The sequence below is a fragment of the Calypte anna genome, chromosome 3 (genome assembly GCF_003957555.1).
Source record: "Calypte anna isolate BGI_N300 chromosome 3, bCalAnn1_v1.p, whole genome shotgun sequence".
Classification (NCBI taxonomy): Eukaryota; Metazoa; Chordata; class Aves; order Apodiformes; family Trochilidae; genus Calypte; species Calypte anna.
Genome location: NC_044246.1, coordinates 37926354 through 37942655, shown reverse-complemented (window position 1 = coordinate 37942655; position 16302 = coordinate 37926354). Strand labels below are relative to the sequence as shown.

Genomic DNA, 16302 nt, shown 5'->3' with positions numbered 1-16302 from the left:
GGTTTGAAAAAGGAAAACAGACACAACTAACACTGACAAAGAAAGGCATAAGATGAAAAATACCAGGTTAGATCTTGCAGTGTAGTACATTTCTTCTGAATTGTCCAAAAAATCACTACTGTCAGGCTGTTTATTAGACAGAGATCAAGAAATTCAAGTTATTTGCATTGTGAGTGAAAGCCAAGGTATACATAAAGGTATATTTTCTTGCTAAAACAAAACAAAAGATGTTAGCTGAAACTAGAAACATGTTAAGGCAGTTCTGGGGATGGGGCTCAAACAAAGCTAAGGATAAGGTCAATGTTACCAAACACTACGAAATCACACCAATACAATAAATCATTGTTCATCACTTGAGCTGCAGTTATGAGCAACAAACTGCCTCAGTAAGAGGCAAGAATACCCCAGTTCAACATCTCAGTGCAGCACCACGACTAACTCATCATGCTGCATCAGTCCAGTACTTTGCTTGTGCACTCATATCTGTAAGCAAATAAGCATGAAGTTTAAGCATGCTTTCATGAGACAGAGGCAGAAGAATTATTCTCTGACAAAGGTCAGAAGAACCACTTTAAAGCAAAGGGTTCCACACTTACTGCTGGAGAAAGACACAGGCATCTCTTGCTCCTGCTTTCATTTAAAAGACTGTCTTGCCCAGAATGTGTATTTCGCTAAACTTCCCCCAGCCTGCTTTATGCTAAGGCTCTTCACTACAGCATCTGTGTTTTGAATAGGTCTCGTTTACATTTTACATACCAATTTAAATTGTCCACTAGTTCTATATCTAAGAAAAAAAATACATTTTTTAAATTTGGCCTCTTGACCCAACATCATAATTTTCAAAATCATAGCTTGGTTTTATCCGGAAAGGACGGATCAGGTCTGCATGCTTTACTCTGACATGAACAGTGGAACAGTTAATTTTCCTCTTCAGGAAGATCCAAACAAGTAGTTACAGATCTTCCTTACAGCCAGGGACATGAGTCAAGCACTTGGACAGGTTTCATTTATGAAAAATCTGACAGGAATTACAATACTAAGAGATTTCCTTATTGGCAGAATTAATCTGGATCATTCAAGCCCCTTCATGGAACAGCAAGAGCTGCTGAGATTTCAAAGTGGAAAGATCCCAATTGCTAACACAGAAGGTAGGAAAAAGTCTGATTCCATCTGTTTGACAACATCTGCCAAATAAGTGCTCTCAAAAGTTTTGCTTTAACCCCTGCGGAAGATCTCTCTCCCTGGATTAGCAGCTCAGGCTCCTCAGGTGCAATTAAAACACTTCTCTGCCCCAGGAAGCTGTCCAATAACTGCTTTGTACAGCCAAGAGACTGACAAAAAAAGAAAGAAATGGAAAAAGCATTTTTAAAACTTCAGCATCTCTGTGAACACATTTTTGCAACCGCTAATCTGTGTGTATATAAATACATAGAATTTTTAAGCAGCAAAAGCATTATAATAATGATACCAATAGTATTTTCTTTATAATCCAGACAGTGCAACAAGAAGCAAAGCCAGGATAACTTAGAATCAGTTCAAAACTCATTTTGAGTTAACCAATGAGTTTATGGTATACACTGACTTCATTACCATACCTAATAATAAGATAGCTCCTAAATGACACAATTATACATTTATGTCAAGATTTAAATAACATATCGGAAATAACTGCCCAAGTCCTAAGTATGATTTTGTAACCTATCCTCCTCCATCTCAAAGAGGCACCAGAATCTGAAGACTGTCTGTCCAGCCAGTTGCTGAGGAACTTCATAGACCCAGAGCCAGCTGACACACTACCAATTGACAAGACACCAGGAAGAAGACTTTAGCACAACTACACAGTAATGCAAGGAAAACCATGTCAGAAATCCCACTCACATGTGGTTTCTAGACTATAGAAGAGGAAGTACATTCCTAGGTACACACCCTTTCCAAACCAACTCGGAGCAAAGTCTGTGTCCCTCCTACGTATGTACTAGGCCAAATTTTTAACCTTAACATCTGCCTTACTGTGACAAAGAGAACACAGAAGGAAGCAAAGGAGTATCTTTTTTTTTATCCAGGAGCGTGAGGAAACTGCCCAAGTGCACAGATGTGGCAAGCAAGAGTCTCCATGGAAAAGAGAAATCTACTGCAATCATTTGTGTGAGATAGCACAGACGTCTTTTTCCTCACTGCCCAAGTTCTCATACCCCTTCTGCTGATGGGTCCATGGGAAGAAAACTCTGGCAAAGCACTTTTTATGGAACACATCAGCTACCAGACTCAGCATGGCTCAGGTGTGATTCAGGGACACAGAAAGATGCTTTGTGTGTGAAAGTAACAGCCTCACAAAACTATTTTATAAAATGTTATCATGCCTTTTTATCAGGCTCTGGATTTGATTATTTCCACTGTCAATCATTGTTAATACAGGCCTAAAGGAAAGAAACATTCTACAGTAATTCTACAAGTAAAAAACAAACTCTATAAAAAAAGGAATTATATAATTGGCAATGAGATATAAAGGTATAGAGGAAACCCTATAGACAAAGGGCTGTTGCTTAGCACCTACATTACACTTGGCTGAGCCCACAAATAAGGGTTCTTGAGATGTATATATATGTATAATGTAATGGCTCAATAAAACTTAGAACCAACATATTAAAAAATGTCAGAAAAAACCCTACCAAGTTTAATAGTACTAAGGAAGTAATGCTAAATATTTTAGATTTATCTTCCTTCATAGATATTTGCAGGGAATAATGTGCAAGGCACAGCCCATGCTGCTTGTTACTCACAAACTCATGATGTGGTTCTGTCTCTTTCCTCAAGGGTGGATCAAATTTTACTTGACCAACTAAAAAGGTGAAAAGGAAAACAATAATTTAAGTCAGACTGTGGTTAGACAAAACCACTAACCAAAAGCTAACAAAAAAGAAAAAATCCAGTTTAGTGAGTTCAGTATTTCTGCACCTCTAGAAGCCTCCAAACCACCTGCTAGGAACTAATGGACACAGAAAGTACTTTTCTATCGCAAAGGCAGCACAAGCATAATTTGCCCCACCTGCTTATTAGAAGTACCAGGAAAATCATGCAGCAGATAGGGCACTGAAGCATCCTCTACAGAGGAGCAATTGGACTATGGATTACAGAAAAAAACCACACCCATTCTGTGAAATCACTCTTCAGTCTGTTCTCCTGGGAGATTCACTAGCACTAAATAGTAAAATACTAAGTAAGACTTGAACGGTGTTTGGAGAGAGCTAATCACAACTAGGACAGCTTTTAGGCAGGTACTCTTAACACCCCTCCCCTCAGTTTTACCTAAGAAAAGACAACTAAAGCTCCAAGCACTGCCCTAAATTCATTCAGGCAAAAGAATGACTACAATGTAGGGGATGGAGTCTGCTTTTAATAATCAGCGATCAACATCCTCCTTTCCCAATTTCTACATGAATGTTTCAATTCAAAAGCAAAAACTGCAACAAGGTATCGAGTGAAGGGACCACAATCTTCCTCTGTCAAGCAGCAAAATCTAACATCGCTGCAAAATTCTTGCTGGACTGACACATGAAGCTATGCCAATCAGCTCTCAGAAGAGCTCAGGTTGTGTCCTGTTCATCAAGATGAAACAAGTGATACTTGCTGAAGTGCTGAGAAAGTGCTGACATATTTTACATTAATAATTCTTTCACATAGTCATCTAGAACCTGTATCCATAAGTGAAGCATTATTTTCCTATGTATCATTAAAAACGATTCTATATATGTCAGATACCCAGAATACCACCTGAAATATGAAAGCATCAATAACTATTTTAAGAATATTTTGTAATTTTCATATTGTCATATTACACATGCTTACAGTTTATTTCAGAGCGTGTCTTCTCTTCTCTCACATTTCTACTTGTCGAATGAATCCTGTGTGGCACTACAAGAGGCTGGAAGAGAAATGCAGAATACTTCAGGACCAAAACATATTCACTTGAAAGCCAGTATTGTGTACCTAGCTTTTAAAAATTTTCATTAACATAGTGTCAGGAAAGAAGGAAGCACAGATGGACAGAAGGGAGATGAAAAGCTAGCCTGAGGTTTTTAGGCTTAAAGAGAAGGGACTACTCCTGCTACTTTTGTGCTGTATCACAAAAGTGATGCTGTAATTTCTAAACACTCACTTTCATATTTACATTCTGCTTCTATCTTTTCCCTGGCTTTAATTTATTTTTCTCCAGTATGAAGTGCCATGAACATTAAGAGTTGGATTTCTTTTCATTGGCCTCGTTGGATTTTCTCTCTTCTTTCTAAATCCACTCTTTTTCTACATCCATTACTCCAGATTCTTCCAGAAAATAGACCTTCAGGTTTCTTAACAAGAATACAAGACCAGCTGACTGCTGTACTGTATACAACTAGGCCCCAGAATTAGCCACATAAATCCTAACAGTGCACTCTCAGTATGTCCTCTGTGATGAAATTTTACTCTTTGGGAAAAAAGTTCATTCTCCACGATGTTAGCCTAAAGAACTCATTTTCACTGAGCACGAGCTTTTTCCCCTCAAAACTACACTTCAGTAAGGGATAGTTGGCAAGTAATACACCAGACAACAGAAGAGCCTCACTTATGAGAGAAGGGACAAAAGAGCGAACACTGTACTTTAAAAGCTTCAAGTAAATACCAAGAAAATGTATACTGAAGTGATTCCATAGAGGAAGAGGGTTTCTCCACCCGAAAAGCCCCAAATGAATGTCAAGATTCTTACTGAAAATATATACTAGTGACACAAGGGATTAATACATCAGGGTTTCAGTACAATTTCCAGGAAAGCATGGAAAACTCATAGGGCAAGCTACTCTGACCTGAGCAGAAGCACACCTACAAGAAAAAAAAAAAAAAAAAAAAGAAAGAAAGAAAGAAAGAAAGAAAAAAAAAGTCTTTCTTCTTATGAGAGCTCAAAGTAGTTTTCTGGTTTCTACGGAAATATGACTTTCACAGGCCTTGGAGCTCTCCATCACTACTGAATAAACAAGAGAAAAAAAGAAGAGCTGATCCTTAGAGCTTACAGTGAGGTGAAAATCCATGTTCACCAGTACTGTCTCCAGCAGGAAGCAGACACTTCTCTCTCAATACTGATATGAAACTGAAGCCCATTAATGGTTTTTTTGTGTGTGTTTAACTTCACATATATATTTTTAACAGAAAAATTTACTAAGTATGCAGCACCATCTGCAATTGCTTTTAAATATACTGACATCCAACTCTGATAACCCTGTCATTCTGTGACTTCAGCCTTCCTCTGCTTTCCTCCCATTTACAAAATATGTAAACATTGCACTCTAAAACACAAAGAAGAACTATTTCATTTTGTAAGGAAGAATGACTTGGTGCGCATCAACTTGTCATTCCTTCTTCCAGAAAGTAAAGCTCACTGAAATTGTAAAATCTCAGAATTAGTATCTTAAAGTAGCTGCTTGTTCTAAGCTTGTTCTAAAAAAAACCTTCAAAGGAAAATAGTTTACCTTCTAAAAAAGTAAAACACAAGTATGGAATTAATGAATCAATGGCATTTGTGTCGGCAGGGTTTCACACTCCCCCCCCCCCCAAAAAAAAAAAAAAAAAAGAAAACACAGTTAGGGAACTGTGAACATCTGGAAAGTCTTCGCTAACATATAATTAAGTACAAAGACAGGATGCATTGATTGAAGATCTGTTTTCTTATTTATGAAGCACTTCAGCTTATCATCACTATTTATTGTCTTACATAAGCATGTTTTGTCCCAGCTGTTAAAGCTGAAAATCAGAAACTTTGCCTTTGACAAAACTGTTAGTGAATTCCAAGTTTCAGAGTATTCCAACATAGAAAATAAGAGTCTGTAAGAAATGTAGAGCAAACCATTTTACAAAAACTACAGGATGGTTCTCCTTTTCTCAAAGGAACTACATTATGAACAAAAGCAAAATTTCTCCAGAGGTATACATTGTTTTTATGAATATTTTCTTCACACATGCATGGAAACATAACTACAAAGAAACAGGAAGCAAAGCACGAGACAGAATTCAGGACTAAAGTAGTAGTCCACAAACTCTGTTGCAAAATTATTGAAAGAAAACACTAAACAAATTTCTAAAGCATTTACATATCTATTTTGTTGAGCTTCTTCCAAATATAATGAATTCTGCTGCAACCCTTGAGACTTTTCCCAGATCAGAAAACATCCTGTGGCTCAGTAGATCATGATATAAGATTTATCAGTGAACAACAATTTAGTCTGATTCTATGATTAAAATATATTCCTACCTCAGGATCATCATCATCAAAATCATGATAAGTGGAATGATCAGGATTATTCATTTTATCCAAAAGTTCAATAGCAAGACTTCGATTTAATGGCTGGGTAACAAAAGGATGCTGAAAGACAGAATTAAAAAAATATGTTATAATTCTAACAAATCCAATTAAGCATATTTTCATTTTATAACTTAAAAAGAAATAAATTTATACCTGTAGTAACTTTTCAGCTGTCGGTCTTTTTTTAGGATTTTTTGTAAGCGCCATTTTTACAAAATGATGGAAACTATTGGACCTGTATAAAATAAAGTGGTAAGCATTAGAATAAATTATCTAGTGAAATACACAATCATTATCTGCTGGTACAGAGAAGTACTTACCATTTCATTTTGTCCTTTAATTTAGGAGGCTGGAAGTTGCTTTTTGTCATTAGAAAAAGTGCTCTGAAAAAAAAAAAACCCACCAGTGTTTCTGTGGTTTACACTGCAATATATACACAAGATGAACTATTAAATACATTATTTAATTGGAAGGAAGAAGTCCATCAGTTTAAAAGATGCTACTAGGACAACATTACACAGTTATGCACCAGGAAGAATTACCCTTCCTGTCATGGACATTCAACCGAGATATAACCCAATAACCTTGCAGTACCCTCAACCACCACAAACACACCTAGCCACTACTCCAAATGGATTGTTTACATATCTGTTTTTACACACCTAACTTTAATCCCTTACTAACCTCATTGGGTGTAGGTCAAACATTGGAGGTTGCAATTCAGCAAGCTCTATAGCAGTTATTCCGACTGCCCACAGATCACAGAGTTGGTTATAGCCACCTTTTCTTTCTACTGCAGCAACTTCTGGTGCCATCCTAAAGAGTAAAATACATTTTTAGGTAAACTTTTCCCCACATATCATTCTTCTATACACAGCAGTTTACTCCTCTTTTTCTCTAAAGCTCTCAATTTATAAGCTGACAGCATACAGATTTAGACATGTGGATATGTATGTGTGTGGCATATGTGCATGCCTAAGAAATAATTACTAAATAATTAATTGAACTACAGTAAAATTCAAATACTATTCAAATCCACAGATTGTCCCAGCAAGTGATCAACAGACTTTGCAGAGATGAATTGTAATGAAAAAGAATAATTTAACAAAGTGTCACCTTTCTTGTACCCTGAAAGCATGAGTCCTGAAGACTCATTGTCACCTCTGCCCAGAGCACTCCTGATTTATGAAGTCTGACTCACTGTAATGTCAGAAGACATCCTTTAAGTTAAAAAAAGTGGTTTCACATCCTCAGGTAGCATAAATTAACAAACAACTGACACAAAAGTAGGAATACCTAAAGAGAACTATTCACTAGGCACTGTCGTATGTTTTGAGTGGCCAAAGAGAATTATGGATCTGATTGGCCTCCATTGTCATATCAGATGGCAAACATACTAATATTTTTTAGCTTTGAACTTCATTGCTCGAGATCCCTTGAAAAGTAGCAGGGGAATTGAGATATAACTCAAAAGAGGTCTGACAGATGGAACATCACTTAATGAGTACTCTAAGGTAACCAACTGAAATGATGCATTACTTAAATGTAGACATCCTTATCTGTACATCTGAAAGCATTGACAGGTTTGGTGGAACAAATTACTTAAAGCTTGCATAGTTAAGCTATATTTGCATAATTTTCTTTGAGACTTCATGAAGAAAACCCCAGTCACTCTGAATGAAAAAAGGTGGGAGTTACCATGGCAGAGGTAACACGGATTAGCTTCAGAAAGACACTGAGGAGCAGCACAAGGGTAAACAGCAGGGTTACTAGAGCTAGATGCATTGCACATCAGTTTTGCCCTTTATTTCTCTCCCATCCAAGCACCAGAGACTCTCCTACACAGACACCTCTAATGACCACTAAAACCTTCGCACTGCTTGTTTCCAACTACATTTTCTTCTCCACAACCTCAACAATTTTGCTTTGTTTCTCCTCACAAATCTCTGAGAAGTTTTGGAAAAAAAAAAAAAAAAAAAAAAAAAAAAGCAAAACCCCCACAAAAAAACTCCAACCACCTGATGCTTTTAGTCAGCATTGAGTCTGCGTAATGCTCTCAAAGTTATTCTTTAATATTATGACACGTCATTTGAAAAGCCTGGCACAATTTGGAAGTTACACAGGGATACAGGCCAGGACTAACCTCACCCAGACATCTTAGGAAAGAGAGATAAAAACCAATTACACAATCATGACTGATGGGTGTTTGTGTTATTCTGAAAGCAGAGTGAATCCATGCCTTGGCATGACTTACACTGCACAAGAATGCTAAAAATGCTGTGCTTGACTATTTCAAGACTGAATATTTCAGAGTAGGGTTTTTCATTATATGCATTCTTATTGTGAAACTACTATGCTGTCAGACAACAGAATTTTGAATATCTAGCTGGGAAATGTATAACAAAAGTGCTATTTTACATTAAATAATGTGTCCGATTTACTTCAAGGCAAAAAGGAACAACCACAGTACAGAGAGGAGAAAATAAAATGCTGAACTTTAAAAAGATAAATTATGAAAATAAGAAGAATAAAGATGCAGTAAAGAGAGAATAGAAATGTATGCTTGAATTCAATCAATTTAGGCAAAAAACGTGGAAACAAATTGGCTTGGAGGAAGCATTTCACAAGTGGCATAAAAATATGTTTAGACAAATGAAACTCATTATCAACTGAACACTTACAAAAAAAGGTGCATCTATGGTGGAGGGGAAGAAACATAAAACATCAAAATGGAAAATCAGAGAAGAAAAAAAATTAAACACCAGAACTAACAACAAGCAAAATTGCTCATGGCTTTTAAGTTTTACTAAATCAACTAAATCAACAGTGATGGCACACAGAAGCCATCAATTTCTCAGAGCATTAGACCATTTTATTCTTATACTCAGCTAACGCAGGATTTAGCGTAAGTAATACAGATCTGATGACTAGAGTCTGACACAGCCTTTAGTGATTAGTCTACCCAGAAAGTGACATAGCATACTTTAAGCACAATTTTCCAACAATATTATACATGTTACTACTGTATTAATGGCCAAGTAAACACAGTTACCAGTATGGGGTGCCAATGAATGATTTCCTTTTGGCAATTGTAGCTGTTATCTGTGCAGATACTCCAAAATCAGCTATTAAAAAACAAAACCAAGAACAAAACCACAGTTAATAACTGTTCTGATGTAATTAACTGTTCGTGAACACAAGCTTGGTTTCTCCACTGTTTTTAAATATACTGTAAATATTTAACAAAATATAAAAACCAAAAGCTAATGATGGAAACTTGATTTACTCAGATGCTGTTGGTCAGTTCCTCTGCTTACTGCCAAGCATACAGACTGCATGCAAACATCAACACAAGAACAAACAAGCTACTACACAAGTCCTAAGAGTTACACACAGTGAGTTAAAAAAAATAAAATACATCATTTACTATTATCCAAGAGATTCTTTCAGGCAGCGTTTCAAGGTACATTTCACACTTAAGCACTCAGGATGGTGTATTTTATTTTTAAAAAATTATAAAAACCTGATGATATGATCATCCCCCTTATAACATGAGAAGGTCATTTAACCAAATTACTCTTCAGACACTAATTGAATAGTGCAGTTTACTACCAGAAAAAAAAATCTGATATTTATTCATTCCTTACATGCACCATTACATCATTAAAGAAAACACAGAAGACTGCAAGCACATAAAAATCTGTGAATAACACTGAATTGTATTAACTCACCTAATTTTACATGTCCATTATCCGTTAAAAGAATGTTTGCTCCCTTTAAAAATGTAAGCACACTTGAATTAAAACATGCAGATTCATCCAACACCATATTAAAAAATATTTACCTAAGATCTTATGGCAAGCTAGGGACCAGAACAAGTCAAGGACTGTGTATTCATGAAATCTGAAGCCCTACAAGAAAAATGTCTGTGAAATGAGCAAGTTACCATTCTGTTGTATGAAGAAACTTGGATATATAGGGTTTCTAATTAATTTTTATTCTAGTACTTTTCAGCCTATGGCGCTACAGAACTTCTACTGTACACAAAACCCTTTCAGAAGCAGAAGATAACGATTTGCTATGCTGAGAAATTCTTACTTTTTTTTCTGTTTACACTGCCTGAAATGAAATAGGAACTCTGAAAGTCCAAATGAAAGTAATTTTATTTTCTTTTCATATCTAGGAGCCAGTTTTGTCTTGTTTGAGTGCCATTTTAATTATAGCCTTAAGGATCTCCTTGATATTAAGGTGCTCAGAAGAAACTCTTGTTCTTACACAACAGAGATTCTCTTAATGCTAGATTTGAAGAGTTCTGGTTATACATACCACTCCAGTTCAATGGTCAAAACTAACCTGAAGCAGTAGTTGGGACCATAAAATTACAACATAAAAGGACTGAGAACAAACCTGATCTGAAGAACAAAACCAGCTATAGGTTGAGCTGACCAAAGGCTAGAGCTGCACAAACAGCTCCAAATGTCAGCCCTACCCATGAACTAGACAGAAAGGCAGCACAGATGGGTCTCAAAAAAACGTTTTTACAGATTATGGCTTTTCACAGAGAAGGAAAAGTCAGGCTTGCAGTGAAATGCACCTTAGTTTGGAAAAGGTTGCACAACTATAGTTAATGAGCCTTCTAAATGGCTCTTGGTAAATAGTGGAGCAGTGCAGTTAACATGCTGTTGACCTTGTTCACCTTTCAAGACTAACAGAAAAGATACTCTAAATACATAGCTTAGCTACTGAAGGAAACAGATATAATTCAACAGTCAGGAGACCTGCACATGAAGACAGTTATGTTTCCATTCTTGTGAGAATGTTTCTTTTTAATTTGTTTTTTAAATTTCCCAGTGTAAGCACGGTTCTGTTTAGAAACAAGTATCTATGCACTGTATCCTTATAAGCATAATTTTGCATTCTATACAATATAATGAAAAATGTTTAATTTTTGTGACTTAAGTAATCTTTCATTCAGAATTTTTTGAATGATTGCTCAAAACCCCAATATCCTTCTGCAGTCAATGGAACAACTTGGAATGAGGCTGCATTAAGGCATCTACAGTTCAAACTACTATGTACCCAGTCTGAAAATTAAAACAAAACAACCCAAACCAACAAAACAAAACCAACTCCCTCACACAACACAAAGGAATATAATAATTTACTGGCAGATTTCCAGGTGGAAGTCTGCCAAGTTTAAGCTGCAGTATGAGCAAGGGAGAGTTTGAAAAGGCAAAGATTAGGTAAAAAACTACAGGGACAGAAAGTCAACAGGAAGCACCAGAAGGAAACCAGAACAGAGCGTAAGAGTCTGAACAAGGCACCTTTGGTACAGCTTTGTTGAGATGAAGGTTTAAATAAGTCAGTGCTCAGAGCCTCATTTGCAGTACCCTCTCTAATTTTAGCATGAGAGGGAGGGGGGCAGAAGTTGTCTCCAGAAACCACGCAGCACAGCAGTCACTGCCCTGCAATCTGTTCACCAAGAAAAGAAGCAAGGAGTCAAAGCAACAGCTCTGCTCACGAGCTGATTCAAAGAGGAGGTACATAAAGCTCCTTGGAAATGTGTGGGAAAGATCAAACCTTTCCTGCTACACAGAGCACACCCTTCCAGACATCTGAACACATGCTGCTCTGGACTCTAGATGATGCCTACATTTTACAGCACTGGTCTAACTATAGAGTATGTGGAGGCCAATTAAAAGAATAAAACTATTTCCAATGCATGCTTTTTGAAGAAAAAATTTTCTTGTTCCCTTGAGCAGAAAATTTCACTTTATGCTGATAGATAGAATCATAATGCATATTTAAAAAAAAAACCCAAATTTGATACATAATATTAAAGACACATGTAGCTTATTTTAAAAATACCGACATTCCCTTCAGTTTTTACTTACCTTTATATCTCTGTGCATTTTTCCTTTACTGTGAAGATAATATAGTCCCTGCATAAAATATTTAGAAATTAATTTATTCTGATATTTTCCATTTTATATACATTTCCTATATAATTATCAGACATATCTAAAAATGCCATATGTCATATAAAATATCTGTATTTTATAAAATGCCAAATTCAATGACCTAAATAACTCACTGACTGAAGAATATGCATACTTTAGTGTATTCAAACTGCATTTGCAAGTTTTATATATTTAGTTGCATAATATCTAAAGCACAGGACAGATAGAAAGTATACCAGTCACCATATCTGCTGTAAGAAAAGAATCCTCTAACGAGGTTTTCCTCTGGACATGGTAACTATGACCTTTTTAGACCAAGTCAATGATTTTCAAATTACCTAACAGTTTTCTATTTAGCAGTCAGATCACTGGATGCCTAGTGAAGTTATTACACAATTCAAGTAAATTTAGAATAATGCTAGCAGGCAGAGCTTCAGGGTGTAACACAGGAGTTCAACCCCGATTCACGGATTTCTGCAGAAGTATTAGGATGTCTTTCTGGGTCTCAATGACAGTACTAAATCATTTTAGGACTCAATGCCAATTAGAAACTGTAGGTTTAAATTCTGGGAAAAAATCTATGAAATCAGATCCCTGCATGACAAATCACATAGCACATCACTTCTAACACTCCAGGATGATCTTTGAAATTTTCTTCCAGGGGTACAAATGACATGTAGATATCTTCCTTACTCTGCAGTAATGACCCTGCATAAAGACTGCATTTTCATTGGAGATACCCATGTAAAGACACCCCTGGGTTTTTTTGTTGGGGGTTTTTTTGTTTGATTGATTTTTGGGGTTTTTTTTTTGTTTGTCAGGTCATCCATGACATCACAGAGCTGACTGCAAAAAACAAATTAGGATTGTTATTAACAATCAGCATTTTCATAGGTGGTCCTAAATACTCCAACAGGAAAAATGAGGAATCAGTTACTTACACGACTTGGTATTTAAGATTTTCAAGTGAAAAACAATGCACAGTGGCAGATAGATAACGATACCACTGAAGATACGGTTTTGGAGTATTTTTTTGTCAGATAAAAAAACCTGAATGCAATGTAGCTGAAGTGCTAATCAGTCAGGAAATTCAACTCCTTAGTTAAGAAGGAAATCAAAAGCAATTCCTCATAGATGGTTTAACCTGTTTCTCTGAGGGAAATGACTGACAATACTAAGCTGGTCCAATATTTTTTTCAAATTCCTCACCACAGGCATGCAAGTAGACCCAAAAATTGGACTCTATTTTCTATTAGCATTAATCAAAGCATCTATCTACCATTCAACAACTGACATTAGCTAGAAGAGTCCCATGTACACTCCCTTGCATTTAAATCTCTGGATGCTACCAACACAGAACGCCCAACAACTCACTCACTTTGACCACTGGTCTGCAAGACTTTGAGGTCACCATTTTCAAAATTAAATACTGGAGGCAGGTGCTTTAAAGGCCATATTTAAAGAACCTGTACTTTCAGAATCAGTCCCACCAATTCTAAGTGGAACTGATACTGTTTTTTTGAAAACAGACCGCTTAATGGGCTGTAAATATGGAGACTGAATTCTAACTCCAGGCATTCAAGTGAAACTCGGGACTCATGGAACCTGGTGGCAAAATGAACATTGGATAAATTACTTATATGGATGGACAGATGACCTGTATTATCAGACATTTTACTAGGAAAAGCAACAGCTGCATCATAAGCTACAACAAGATATCAGAACCTATTTGCATTATATTCGGTCAGAGTGATATGTGTGTATTTAGAAAGACAGCTTTAAAATAGACAAAAATGGGTCCATGGATAACACTTAGAAAATACATATAGAGCAGCAAGCTTCCTTCTCACAAGCAATTTACACATATCAAGCAAGAAATCTTCCCACACAATAAACAATGATTTCATAAACTCCATTTGAGACCACTGAAATATTCACACCCTGTGAAGACTATGGGTTAGATGGATGCACTATTCAGTGGATAAGGAACTGGCTGGACTGTTGTGCTCATAGAGTATGGATCAACAGCCCAATATCCAGATGGAGATCAGTGACAAGTGGTGTCCCTCAGGGGTTCATGTTGGAGCAGAACTGTTTAGTATCTTCAGCAGCAGCACTAGACAGCAGGATCAAGTGCACTCTCAGCAAATCTGCAGATGACATCAAGCTAAGTGGTGTGGCTGACATGCCTGAGGGACAGGATGCTGTTCAGAGGGACCTGGATGAGCTCAAGATGCGAGTCCCTGTGAACCTCATGAGGCTCAACAAGGCCAAGTGCAAACTCCTGCACCTGGGTCAAGGCAACCACCAGTATCAATACAGGGTGGAGGATGAAGGGATTGAGAGCAGCCCTGCAAAGAAGGACTTGGGGGTATTGGTGGATGAAAAGCTGGACATGAGCAGGCAATGTGCACTTGCAGCCCAGAAAGCCAACTGTACAACACAAGAAATGGGGCCAGCATGTCAAGGGAGATAATTCTGCCCATTCTACTCTATTCTGCTGAGATTGTGCCTGCAGTACAGTTCCATAGTCCTCAGCACAGGAAAGACACAGAGCAGTTGGAATGTGTTCAGAGGAGGGCCACAAAAGCAATCATAGGGATGGAACACATCTCAGATGAAGAAAAGCTGAGAGAGTTGGAGCTATCAGCCTGGAGAAGGCTGCGGGGAAACCTTATTGTGGCCTTCCAGTACTTAAAGAGGGCTTATAAGAAATATGGAGACAGACTTATTTGCAGGGCCTGTAGTGACAGGCCAAGGAGTAACAGGTTTAAACTTGGAAAGTAGATGTAGACTAAATAAAAGGAAGAATTTTTTTACAGTGAGGGTTGTGAGACAGTGGAACAGGTTACCCAAAGAGGTGGCAGATGCCCCATCCCTGGAAGCACTCTAAGGCTGGATGAGGGTCTGAGCAACCTGATCTAGTTGAAGATGTCCCTGTTCATTGCAGGGGAGAATGGACTAAATGACCTTTAAACCTTTCCAACACAAACCATTCTATGATTCTATAAGAACAAGAGGGTTTCAAGGTTTAAACCCAAAAAACCTCCAAGATGTCACGGAAGATTTCACTGTAAGGAAAAAAAAAGAAAAACCATGTCCTGTAAGACAGGAGAAATCTCTAGCATAGCATTAGGATGGCATGCAAGAAAGTTGGCTCAGGGACACAGCTATCTTGAGAGAGTGTTTAAGAAAGGCAGCATCTTTCAACTGATGGTATTCAAAAGATTTGCATTCATTAGAAGCCAAGAACTCACTCACATGAAAGCAAAACATCCAGCAAAAAAAGCCATTTTCTGATTAATTTTAACTGGCGATCTTAACTTTTAATTTAGGAAAGAAAAATGAAAGCTAGCATATCCATGAGGGGAGGCTGGTGAACTTAAGTTGAACATCTCAAGTACACAGAGAATTTTTTTCTTATTGGCACAAATCAGCTATTAGACAAGAAAAACTGAGTCTTAAATTTTTTTCTTCAAGCTTGCAGCAGCTAATTTGTACCAGCAATATGGATTAATAAATATGTTGTTGCTGCCCTTTAAATAAAACTAACAGCAAAAAAGATGAGGACAGTTTTCTTCAAATGATCAACAATAATTTGAGGTTATGAAATTATACAAATAATTACCAGGGCCTCCTCAAAAGCCATCCAAACACTGTACTTCCATGGCATCACATGTATTTGAGTTCTTATTTTTAGCTTCTAATACTTTTACATTAAAAGTCAACCACAAGAACCTGAGAACACACTACCTGTAGTGTTTCTCTGCTAACATAGGCAATCTGCTGTTCTGAAAGTGGTCCAGTCACTGAAATGGAAGGGAAAAAACAAAAATTTCTCAAAATCAGGTAAAATACTGCCCATTCCAAACCCACACCTCGATTACTTCTATTCAAACTGATATAATCTTACACTGGAAGTCTCAAAGTAAATGTGCTTAAGATTTTACCCCAGGTTGAGCATACCAAAGACCACCAAACATTTTTTAAATGCAAAAATATCTAGTCCCATTG

The 16302-nt window shown here is 37.0% G+C and overlaps 1 protein-coding gene across 2 annotated transcripts in view; it reads right to left on the bottom strand.

Annotated features, from left to right (window-relative positions):
- MAP4K3 (mitogen-activated protein kinase kinase kinase kinase 3) overlaps positions 1–16302 on the bottom strand; it is an 83637-nt gene that overhangs the window by 46537 nt on the left and 20798 nt on the right. Inside the window, exons 5-15 of one of the 2 annotated variants that reach the window (XM_030447153.1) lie at positions 16042–16097; positions 12223–12270; positions 10060–10102; positions 9381–9453; positions 7013–7144; positions 6649–6711; positions 6482–6563; positions 6278–6388; positions 3847–3922; positions 2781–2839; positions 64–126 (exon numbers count right to left, since the gene is read on the bottom strand). In XM_030447153.1, coding sequence (XP_030303013.1) covers positions 64–126; positions 2781–2839; positions 3847–3922; positions 6278–6388; positions 6482–6563; positions 6649–6711; positions 7013–7144; positions 9381–9453; positions 10060–10102; positions 12223–12270; positions 16042–16097 — 806 coding nt within the window. The remainder of the gene's footprint in view (positions 1–63; positions 127–2780; positions 2840–3846; positions 3923–6277; positions 6389–6481; positions 6564–6648; positions 6712–7012; positions 7145–9380; positions 9454–10059; positions 10103–12222; positions 12271–16041; positions 16098–16302) is intronic. The other variant, XM_030447152.1, reaches the window with a different exon arrangement.